Source organism: Perognathus longimembris, chromosome 11 (genome assembly GCF_023159225.1).
Source record: "Perognathus longimembris pacificus isolate PPM17 chromosome 11, ASM2315922v1, whole genome shotgun sequence".
Classification (NCBI taxonomy): Eukaryota; Metazoa; Chordata; class Mammalia; order Rodentia; family Heteromyidae; genus Perognathus; species Perognathus longimembris.
In genome coordinates this window covers 57,102,633-57,114,639 of record NC_063171.1, presented here as the reverse complement: position 1 = coordinate 57,114,639, position 12,007 = coordinate 57,102,633, and the positions used below count along the sequence as shown (strand labels likewise).

Below are 12,007 nucleotides of genomic sequence, written 5' to 3'. Positions count from 1 at the left end.
AACTTGGCCCAGTGCCAGCAGGAGGACAAGCCCCAGGGTGCTCCTGATGAATATGGATTGGAGATGATGCACAGTTCTTATTCCCCTCCGGCTTGGGAGGAATGAAATGATTTGCACTTTGAAAACCTGTTAACCGGAGCCTCTGGACACTGAGACTGGAAAGGAGAATAAAAGATGCTTGTTGTTTTTAAACTACACCGGATTGCCAGATCTCTTGGCTTTGTTCCAACCAGACGGTAGCTGGGGGAGTGTTCGGGACACGTGGCTCTTTTCCATCTCTTTCGCCCTCAAATTCAGAAAGTAGTTTATTCAGCTCACTTATTCAATGTAATTATAATTTAATTCAGACCAGTAAAAAAAAAAATACTATTTTATACTTCCTCCAGCATCCTCCCCTAATAGGGAGGCAAGCTTGTGAAAAAGGAACTGTCGACTAATTCTATTTTTTTCCTATTTACAAGTCTTTGTTAATTATAAAGCTATAATAATCATAAGATCATAAACCTATTATTTAGCTGGAAAACTAAGACTGGCTTGGAGGGGAGAATTAGGTATTCAGTTGGTTATTTATTTATTATAGTGCTAAGTTAGATTAAGCTAGAGCCCTGGACATGCTGGGCTCTATCATCAAGCCACACCCCCAGCTCTAGGTACATAATTTTAAGGCATCAGATATTGGATGCCATTTGTACAGAAGAATCACAGAGAGTGACAGCCCAGACAGTCAGAAGATGAGGACCTGGTAGAAAAGCAAGGTGCTTCCCTTGGACTCCTGCCTGGTGGTGTCATGGTTGTCCCGATGACATTCTGGGAGGACAAATCTCTCACCACTACATCATGGCCACCCCACACCTGCCCAAGACACTAGCTGCTCTGCGGGGAACAGCAGCCCTCGGTGTGCCCATCCCTTGGGAGTGAGTGCCTTTCAGCTCCTCCACAGTGCTCCTTCCAAACTCCTTCAGTTCCCTGGTTGTCCTGGAGTCTCTCTTCCCCGAATTTTCACACCTACAGACTCCACTCATTGGGTCAGCTCCTCCTGCCCCTTTGAGACTCATTCCAGACGTTGCTTCTTTAAGCGAGGCCTTCCTCAGTCCCCATGGCTAAGTTAGGTACCCTTACTCCAGTCCAGAGTGGCGTAGTTCTTGGTACCCAAGCTGCACCCAAATCTCTCCCCTTCCTCTATGGGGAGCTTCCAGGAACCTAGAACCCTGTCTTTCCCAGCTCAGGGAAAGAGGTAGCCTGGAGCATAGCATGGTGCAGCCACTCTGAAATATGCCTTCTCAGCACTTTTAGATGTGTGAGTCAGCCATCCTCAAGTGGAAAAAGGAAATCAGCTAAGGGCTCTTGAGGCAGGGCGTTTCCATTTAGTTTCACATCTGTACAAAGCATCTGTTTTGTACCAGGCCCTGATGCTGGTTACTCGACTAAGGCATAGTCCTGGGCCTCAGAGCTCTCAGTCCTCAAGGTCGAGACACTCTGGAGGAACACGGGAGGGAGGACCCGACCCGTTCTGTTGGGAGTTAGTGGTATCTGGCAGCCTACAAAGGAGGGCTCATTTTAGCAGAGCCTTCGAGGGCTGAGAGCATCCCTTTTCCAACTGAGGATGGCAGCCTTACAAGGCTAGATAGAGCATGGATGAACAAATTCATAGACTAGCTGCTGGGGGCCAGGCCTTAGGTCAGTAAAGATGAGGAAGGCCTCCGCAGTGAACAGGACTGGGACTGGCTTAGCACATTGGCCCTTCCTCATAGATGACCCAACCCCTTATCTGCAGAGTCCTCCCTTCCCTCCTCCCATCCTCAACTCCCAGTGTCCCATAGTAGATTCAGGAACAGAACTGCCCAGCTGCTTTAAAATCTGATTCCAGGAGAAAATGAAATTACTCAACAGCAGGCAACACCCATATGACTTGGAATCTGCCAAACTATTTCATTTGAGAGCCTTAAATGGTGTGGAACAAATTGGGCCAAAGCCAGGGTTCAGCCCAGCACTGGGTGACAGAGGAGGTATATAGATGTCCTTTCTCTCAAAGAACATGCACATATTAGGCTTCTTCCCCGCCCCCCCCCCTGGCCTGGCATCATTGCAGCCTCTTCAGAAATCTTCTGTTTCAAGTCTGCAGAAGAAGCAACAGCAAATATTTCCAGAACCCCAAATACTTATAGTCTTGCTGTAGTTGGACCAAGAGACAAACTAAAATTTGGAAGAGTTTATTCTTCTCTTCTTCCCCCGCCTCAACCCCTGTTGGTGATGGTGAAACTTTTGCTACCTGGAGCCTTGGGTTTCTGTTCAAAGCAGGTAACGGAGTGGGCCTTTCCATGAATCTTTCTCCCTTTAGAAGTTTTCCCTTGATCAGACATTTTTTTCTGACAGCATTCTGGTGAGACTCGAAGCCCACGCCCACCAAGTAAGTATCCATTTCTCCTTTGCCAACATTGGGTCTGCCCTTCTCTCCCCATCCTGGCTGTGTTGGGGCCAGAGCTCCCTCATCACTGCCCTTTCTGTTTGTGATTGAAGGCAAAGGAAGCGTCCAGAGCCTGGGAGCATCCGGAAAACCTTTCGGAGTGACAGCCATGGGCTGAGTGGTTCCCTAACTGACTCCTCCTCCCCGGGGGTGGGGGCCAGCTGCCGCCCATCCTCCCAGCCCATCATGAGCCAGAGTCTCCCCAAGGAAGGGCCGGATAAATGTTCCATCAGCGGGCACGGGAGCCTTAACTCTATCAGCCGCCATTCATCCCTAAAGAACCGGCTGGACAGTCCACAGATCCGGAAGACTGCCACGGCAGGGAGGTCAAAAAGCTTCAATAACCATCGGCCCATGGACCCTGAGGTCATTGCACAGGTAACCGAGGGACCCTGTACACGCAGCCCCTATCAGTCTCCACCTGTCACTTCACCCCATAAGCCCCTGCTAATCATGGCACAACTTGAGATAGTACAGTGGTGTGTGTCTTCTGTACTGGATTCAGGAACTAGTGGACAAGTGGACCAGATAAAACAGCCCACCCAGCAATCCACCCCTCTGTCTCTTCCCAGCAAAAACCTGAAGATAGCCAGTCCGTTGTGGCTTCTTGCTCATATGCTACCCATTTGCAAGGCCATTTTGAAAGCCAGTCGTGAGAGTATTTGGAGAAAGTCCATTCTACCCAAGTTTCAGGTCTTTAGACGCTGGTAGACTTTAATGAAGCTGCCCCAAAAGATTGGGGCCCAGATCCAATACTAGTCACATTTGTGTATTGCTCCGCCCATCTCCATCCTGTCCTAAAGCTCATCTCTCATGCCTAGTAGGCAGATAATCTATCCAACATCTACTTCTGGTCTTAAAGACCCAGAAATGTTTCTATTGCTAAGAGCTCAGGCACTAGAAGGTTTTGTAGCCAGATACAGTAGAGATGAGCTCCCAGATGACAGGGTCTTCTTTCTTGTCTGTGCCACACTGATGACTCTCTGTTTTCCATGACATATTAGAGATCCAACCCCACCTCTAAAAATACAACTACCCGGGCCACTCCAAGCAGTTCTCTCAGACGTCTCTCTCAACTATATACTTTCCATTAGACCAGGTAGGAGCCATTGTCCTCACCCCAGAGGCTTGGCATGGTCTCTCCCGCTTCCTTGGTGCTCTGCTTAAGGAGATGAACCTGGCACCCCAATACTCATCCTGAGATGTCTTGCTTTGCTAAGCCTTCTATTCTGCGCCTCTGTTTAACCTCCTGACCACAGTCTGCCGTGCATCATGGGAACCCTTCCTGATTGATCCTTGGTCAGGCACTAGGATGTCAGGAAAGGTTCCCAGGTGGACAGACCCTGGCTGTAGAGTGGGATTGGACAGGGAAATGGAGTTCTTCCTGAGGTTTGAGAGCTGGAGAAGGGGCTCAGTGGTAGAAGCACTTGCCTAACAAGAGCAAGGTCTCAAGTTTGAGCTGCAGACCACAAAAAAAAATAAGTATGAGTAAATAAGTTTTGAGAGTGCCATACAGATGAGTGAAAGTGAATCACTGTGAGGAGAAAGCATAACTCGGGAGAGCAAGGGAACCTGGATGGAGGGCGGTTGCTTGGGATATACAGTATGAATTTGGTTCCACTGAGGAGTCCTGTGTTTGGGTGTCAGACAGAGTGTGTAGGGAGGGTGGAGGCGGCTGGTGGAGCTGGAGCTCTCCCTAGAAGACAGCTGGCTTGCGTACATACAAAGGTCTTTGATTTTTGCCTTGAGCCCCTGGGCTGGGGCTGCTCTTTGCTAAGGTCTGTTCACTGATTTGCAGGTGATTCACCTACATGGGCTTTGGCTCCCCCTCCTGGCCTCTCTTGGTGGTGGGTAGGTGGAAATGGTTTCCGTCTGGACACTCTCATGGGGGGCGGGGGGAGGAGGGGATCACCTTCTTTGGCCTTTCAGTTCAAGAAAATAAAGATCTTACTTCATCTCTCCATAAATTTTTTATTGTTTCTGTTAAGTGTAGTGTGGCAGCATTTGGGAGATGTAGTCTCAAGTTGAGGAGGAGCTCAAGTTTAAGGCCTGTCTAGGCTACATGGTAATCAGACTCTGTCTCAGAAAAAAACAAAACAAAAACAGCAAAGCAGGCCCAGTACCAGTGGCTCAGGCCTGTAATCCTAGCTACTCAGGAGGCTGAGATCTTAGGATCACAGTTCAAAGCCAGCCCAGGCCAGAAAGTCTATCCAGTTAAGCAATTAAAAGCTTGAAGTAGCTCTGTGGCTCAAGTGGTAGAGTGCTAGCCTTGAGCAAAAATGCCCAGGGACAGCACCCAGGCCCTGAGTTCATTCAAATCCTAGGGCCAGCATAAAAAAAAAAAAAAAGTAAAGCAAAAGCTTATATGTACACTTTGAAACATATGCAGAAGTAGAGAGGACTGGATAATGAGTCTCCATGACCCAGTTCCTACGTCATCCACTGCTCTCCCCCAGTGGATAAGCACCTTTCTCAACTCAGTACTGTCTAAAACCCAAGGACACTAGGTAAACTCAACCACGCTTTCTAAAGGAGAGAAAAAATACAGAATAAAAAAAAAATGTTCTCCATCCCTCCTCTCCCCACATTCATACACTCAAGGACTTGGGCCAAGTAAAATAATCTGGACATTCTATCACTGGCTCTCCATGGCTTAGGCGGTCCTGTTGCGACTGGATCCTTGGGGATTCTGCCTCGGTTCGCCTCACTCCTCCTTTTCCTGTTTTGCAGGATATTGAGGCGACCATGAACTCTGCCCTGAACGAGCTGCGGGAGCTAGAGCGGCAGAGCAACGTCAAGCACACCCCTGATGTGGTTCTGGACACCTTGGAGCCCCTCAAAACCTCCCCAGTGGTAGCCCCCACATCGGAGCCCTCCAGCCCTCTGCACACCCAGCTCCTCAAGGACCCCGAGCCCGCTTTCCAGCGCAGCGCCAGTACTGCTGGGGACATAGCCTGCGCCTTCCGGCCCGTCAAGTCTGTCAAGATGGCTGCCCCGGTCAAACCACCAGCCACACGGCCCAAGCCCACTGTCTTCCCCAAAACCAATGCCACTAGCCCTGGTGTCAATTCCTCTGCTTCCACACAGTCCACTGACAAGTCTTGTACTGTCTGAGGGGATAATTTAATTGTTCTAGACAAGGGGATTGTAGGGACTGACTGTTATTAAAATCTTCCTATTTAACTAGGTTGAGGACTTCAGTGGAAAATTAGACTCTTAAGTTGTCCTTGCAGGAATTAGCCTCCCCATCACCCAGAACCGTGAGAATAAGCCCTCGGTACCACCTTTTCCCTTCCCCTCTTCCCTTCCCTTCCCATGGTCCTCTGCTTCCCCCCAGTTGTCATAAGGCAGCCAGCTGCAGTACATACCGTTCGTTCTTAGGTTAGTCAGAGATAGTTTTTCATTATCAGGTCACTGTGAAATCTGGCAAGGCAAGACACGAAGAGGTGGGCTCAAGTCTCAGCCCCCTCAGACCGTGGGAGGGTGCCTTGTCCAGACGGCTGGCTACTGCCACCCGGTTCTCAGTGGCGTCTTGTTTTGGGTACTGATTATAGAGAATCATATATAGTCCGTTCTTCATTTTACACACACACACACACACACAAACACACGCATACATACACACACATACACACCCTTTTCTCGTCTGGCATGTATACCCTCTCCTGATGACAGACCAGTCTCTTTGTAAGTTATTGTGGCTTTTCACACAGAGCCACCAGGGGTCTCTGTTTCCGTTACAAACTGTTCTTACTGGGCCAGAGAACCTAGCCTCTGAAATCTCTTCATCCTATGAAATGTGGCAGGATGGGGCAGTCCTGTGCTGTGGGGTGGGGGTGGGGCTCTTCGCTCTGTTTTCTCTATTGCTGTGAGTCAGTCACTGGTGTTTCCTTTCCTCTGCTCTGCTCCATCCTGTAGAAGTATACCCCAGTCTTATAAAGGAGCTTTTAAAGTTTTTTTCTGAATGTATAGACATTTCCCAGGTTCCTCTCTTTGTCTCTGATGGACCCTTTTCCATTGAAGAGACTTTCCTATATAAGACAGCTTTATAGCTGATTCCTCTTAGAATAAAGAGTCTTAAGAAAGTTTAATTGTGTTTATGGCAGGTTTGAAAAAAAAAAAGGTAAGATGATGGGTCCTGCTTCCTCCCATCTTTTTTTAGGGGGGAGGAGGAAACTTAAAACATAAAACTATTAAACAATTAAATTAAGCTTTGCTAATCCAAATTTGTTCCCAGTGGAAAACTTATTTTAAATTCACTTACTGGTAACACACACACACACACACACACACACACACACACACACACACACACGTCTCTCCAGGGACCAACGGGTTTGGGGAATCCTAGCTAAAGAGAGACATTGCCCCTCGAGAATACTTTTACTTTATCCAAACACAGACAACTAAGGGAACTTGGACCGCAGAGGTTCTAAAGTCAGAATCTAAAGAGAAAAAAAAATTTTTTTAATTAGCTACTGCATATGTTTTTGGCTTTCCTTTAGCCTTTTTTTCCCCGGTTCCTCTCCAAAATGAAGAAATGCTACCTTCTGAGCTCCTATCCAATCGCCAAGCCTGAGCACATGGTCCCCGCCTCCCCTCATTGGACTGCCCAGGCCCGGGCCGAGCCCCACATCCCAGGCTCGTGGGTTGTAAACAGCTACCTATAGCTCGCACTCACCCCTCTTTTTGCACTTTCATTTTAGCCTTATTCATTTCTATAGTTCTGGCGAGATGGTAGGTTGCCATTCAGGTAGGAAATTTATAAGTAGGGATCCTTTTGGGGGACCAACTTGTGAAGTTGGATCTATGGGAAGCAACGGATATTTGTGACACCGTGTGGCGAGAAGGGGCCACCTGGGCCATCTCCTGTAAGGAGATAGAGCCTCAACACCAAGGAAACCATAGAGCTCCTTCATTCAATCGAGTCCTCCTGCAACAGGTGGCCCACCGCCCTCTGGTTGCTTGCTTAGTCCTTGTTCCTCTGTGTAGTGGCCTGATCCTGTCTTGACCTGGGCTTCCCGAGGTCCTGAGCCGGCAGGCGGCTTTTAGACATCCCTCCTCTTGAACCTGAAGATCTGTCTCCTGAATGAAACCCCCACCCTCCACCTTATATTTCTTTCAATCCAACTGATCAAAATTGCCATACCTCCTCTCTTCCTCTCTTCAGGACACTCCCCTTTAAGAAAGGAAAAGCAAAGCTTTCTGAATGACCGTCAGCTTTCTTGGGCCTCTTCTGTTACTCTTGCCTTATTTCTCTTTCAACCTGTACATGACTTGTGTTTGCCATCCCCTCGGTCAGTGTCCATCTGCTGATTTGCATCATGAACTGGACAGTGTGTACCCGGTCACCTCCTGCCCCAGCTCTGAGAGCCAAGCTGTCCTCCTCATCTCTGGTGCTCCTGACGCCTGCAAGACGGCCCTGTCGAGAGGACTAGGAGCCCACGGGAGGAGCGTCCTCCTCGCCAGAGCTCACTGCAGCCAACTGGAATTGAGGTTGCACACTGTGATTTTACACCCATAAGCCAAAAGGAGCTGGCCACCTTTGGCCTAAGGAGACCAGCCTTCCTCAGATACGCTTGCCCAAACCAGCATGATGCTTCCAAGATCCCCACTCTGCCCCTCGTGGCCGGGATCCTTTCCCGTGTGTGGACGCCGGAGGGTCCGTCTTGGGGGAAGATCGGCATAGTGGGGCTGCCAGCATCCCAGTTTGGAATGTGAACGCGTTTGCCGCCAGCAGCCTGTAAACTGGAAGCGCTGGTCTCAGCCAACCTCCTCAGGGCACCCTGGTTTCTCCCCTAAGAGATGAGCAGCCATGCCGGCCCCAGGATGAGCACACCACTGGAAGGGCTGGTGTACGTGGACTTCGCTTCAGAAGAGAGTTCCATCTTCCAGGGAATTGCAATGTTGTGGCGTCTGATGTCGTATGTCACGTTTGTGTATAATGGTATATTCTTTCAACATAGTGTTGCTACCTGGGATATTGTATGTATGCTTGGAGATGCTTTGAACCTAAGACTGTTACTCCACAGATGGTGGATTGGGGAAAATCCAAAGCACAACTTCAAAATAAAACACATTTTTAGGTTTCCAGGCCTCAGATCCTATCCCTTGTCCATACCGGGGAATGTCCTGAAATTTAAGAGGCCAGAAAGCATTGTGATGCTTCACAGAGCCCTTCCTGGAAACAGAGGGGAATGAGATGAGCATAGAGTGCGCCACCTTTCTCCCTCCTCACCCAGGCACAGCAGAGCTGCATTTAGAAATTTAGAATGTGGGCCCCCTCCTGACACCCCACCCCACCCCCGCTCAGCATTTCCATTTAGCTCATGTATGCATCCTAAGAGGTTTTGTAGAAAGTTGTCTAGCACGTCATTGGCCATTCTGTTGCCATGAGAACCGCTTCCTTCACAGAATCCACCTTCCCTGTGTTCAGGAAGGACCTCCGGCCTTCTGTCTTTAGTCGGATTTCCCCACTTGGAAGAGTGAGGTCTGAGAAGCTGATGGGAAACTTTGCCAGCTGCGACTAACGGTGGCCAGGGGTTCTTTCTCTTCTACAACCAGGGCCCTGAGTCACTCTACCCTCAGCTCACCCCTCCATCTGGCACAGGGTGGACCAGCATGCTTTGGGAGGGATGGAAGTGGCACAGAATGCTTTTCCCTGCAGACAGTTGTAGCAGAAAGCAAGATCAGGGGTGAAGTCACTCACATGGAACAACTTAGAGCTTGCAGTCATGAGACAAGGAATTAGCCTCTACCACAAGCTCTGCCAGGGTGTGCCACCAAAGGCCCAGCCAGTCATGCACTGAAGAGAGGCAATGAGTTGGCAGAGTTCGAAGGATTCTCTGGGACGGCTGCTGACTGGGCATCCTAGCCCACCAGCCATCTTGTTCTGACCACACTCCCCACCTTGCCCTATTTGACTCCTCAGTGAATTGCTTTCCTTCCCTAGTGAGAATAGGTATGTGTGTATGTTTCTTTTAAACACATCAAATTACTGAAGGGCAGCGCTTAATCTAATGTCAATCACCCGTAGGGATGGATCAGGCCTGTCACATCTGAGGCGGTCCCTGCATTCAATGGTAATACGAGATACCCTAGCCCCAACACTGGCCTGGACATCTTACATCCCCCCTGTTAAGTTGGCCATCTCCAGCTGTTAGGTGTATGTCTTATATCCAGTCCCATCACGCCCTCCCAGCCTGCTGTTCATTCCTCCTCCTCCTCTGTAAATGGAGCAGCTACACCATGAACTGCTATTGCCTGGCCCTTGGCCTGGGCTAAGGCAAAGGTGAGGCTGTCTGTCCCCTGTGGTATGAGTAGCTTCTTAATCTCAGAGCACTGTAGATAAAGATGGTCTGGCATACCTGAGATAAAGTCAGGTCTTGGACTGTAGGCAGAAATCCAAGGAGATTTTAAAGAGTAATCCTAAGGCCCTTTTCATTTGGGGCCTCTTCATTCTCCTATGTCTGCTGAGAGCTTGATGGAACCAAGTAGCAATGAACAGTCAACACACAAGCCCATGTCCTCTAGGTAGAAACCAAGCAAGGAGACGGAGACCAGGGGAATATGAATTTGGGGTGATCTAAATGTTTGTACCTATAGTTTAATTTTTTTCTTAATTGAGACAATCTAGTCTCAGAATTCTCCTGTCTTAGCCACTGGAGTGTTGAGATTACAGGCATCAGTTTTCTTTGACTCAGAAACTTTTTACTCTTTCTTTTTTACCCTGGCATATAACATAGCACTAAGAATCATTTAGTTAATCAACAAACCTTAAGCTTTTCTGTGAAAACAATCCTATACTATGAACCAAGCCACAGAGCTTTTATTTCTAGTTAGAGAGGAAAGATAAAGCAGCAAAATAAGAATGAATGGGTACCTGGGTTGGGTGTTTTTTTAAGCCATTTTATGGAACTGGATATGATAATACATGCCTGTAATCCCAGCTATTCAGGAGGCCTAGACAGGAAGATCTTGAGCTCAAGGCCAGCCTTTAGCAACATAATGAGACCATATTTATTTATTTAAAAAAACAACAACACCTATGGGGCTGAGGATATGGCCTAGTGGCAAGAGTGCTTGCCTTGTATACATGAAGCCCTGGGTTCAATTCCCCAGCACCACATATACAGAAAACGGCCATAAGTGGTGCTGTGGCTCAAGTGGCAGAGTGCTAGCCTTGAGCAAAATAGACGCCAAGGACAGTGCTCAGGCCCTGAGTCCAAGCCCCAGGACTGGCAAAAATAAAAACCTATGACGGTGTGAAGGAGTTGTATGGGAGGTCAAAATGTATATTCTGGGAGTACTGATATGGCAAGGGTCATCCAACTGAAAATATCAAGCATACATTTGGGTACGTGAGCCTGGAGTTGAGGGGAAAGAACCTACCTGAAAGCAGACTTGGGAGCCGTGCAAACTCTGCTACTCCGGAGAAGGAGATACTGATGAGGAAGATGGTGGAGAAGGAGCCAGGGAAGTGGACAGAAGGAGCGAGTGACAGTGAGGTAGGTATCATGCCACAGAAGCTACGAGAAGGAAACGTAATAGCTCCTAAGTGGGTTTCCTGGACAGAAAGCACTGGTAAAGTCAGCCTTGCTACGTAGTCCTTCATGCCTATGACTGTGGCCAGTGCACACAGCTCCTGAAGCCCTCCACGGGCTCCCCCTGCCCTAACCCCATCCCCTCCTCACTTGAAGCAGGCGAGACACTGGCGAACTGGCTCCTGCCACACGGGCAGAAGAACACCACCTTTCTTGTCTTTCTTTAATTCATCATGGGGCTTGAACTTGAGGCCTGGGCACTGTCCCTGAGCTCTTTTGCTCAAGGCTAGCGCTCTACCACTTTGAACCAAAGCACCACTTCCAGTTTTTCTGGTGGTTAATTGGAGATAAGAGTCTCATGGACTTTCCTGCTCTAACTGGCTTTGAACCACGATCCTCAGGTCTCAGCCTCCTGAGTAGCTAGGATTATAGGCATTGAGCCACTGGTGCCCAGCAATACCTTTCTTCTCTTATTTTTTGGTGGTGTTTGGGACAGAACCCCTAGTGGCACACAAGGAGCGCAAGCTCTAGTATTAAGCTATCCTCCTAACTCCCTGATTCTTGAAATTTTATCTATTCATTTATTATTTCGGACATGAGCTCTTGCCATTGGTGCCCAGGCTGGCCCTGAATCCTGAGCTCAAGCAATCCTCTTGCCTTAACTTGCCAAGCTTGAGCCACCATGCCTCAACCAATATCTATTCAGAGCCTGCCAGCATTTCAATTCATTTTGTTTCACGTCGATCCTATGGGAAAAGTTGAGTGGCTTGTTCAAGGCCACTGTCCAAGAGTAAGACACATACGGAGTCCAGAGGCAGGCCTCAGTGGTGATATAGCTAGCTCCTGCCCTTTCCACTGCACCACTGACTCCTGTAGTAGAAGGCAGACACGGGATGTTTTTCCCTGAGAGCCACCTCCGCTTCCTAACTCTGCTCCTGGGCTGCCTTTAGATGGCCACTTCTGTTCCTACGACTCCTCAGAGGCAGTGAAGAAGATGTAC

At 48.7% G+C, this 12,007-nt stretch overlaps 1 protein-coding gene across 3 annotated transcripts in view; it reads left to right on the top strand.

Annotated features, from left to right (window-relative positions):
• The window catches only part of Srgap2 (SLIT-ROBO Rho GTPase activating protein 2), a 239,592-nt gene extending 232,864 nt beyond the window's left edge, over positions 1 to 6,728 (top strand). For 2 of the 3 annotated variants that reach the window (XM_048357034.1, XM_048357033.1), the window contains exons 22-23: positions 2,518 to 2,842; positions 5,195 to 6,728. In XM_048357034.1, the coding sequence (XP_048212991.1) occupies positions 2,518 to 2,842; positions 5,195 to 5,578 (709 nt within the window). In that variant the 3' untranslated portion in view covers positions 5,579 to 6,728. Of the gene's footprint in view, positions 1 to 2,517; positions 2,843 to 3,468; positions 3,564 to 5,194 lie in introns of all 3 variants that reach the window. The other variant, XM_048357035.1, reaches the window with a different exon arrangement.
• Positions 6,729 to 12,007: the final 5,279 nt, after the last annotated feature.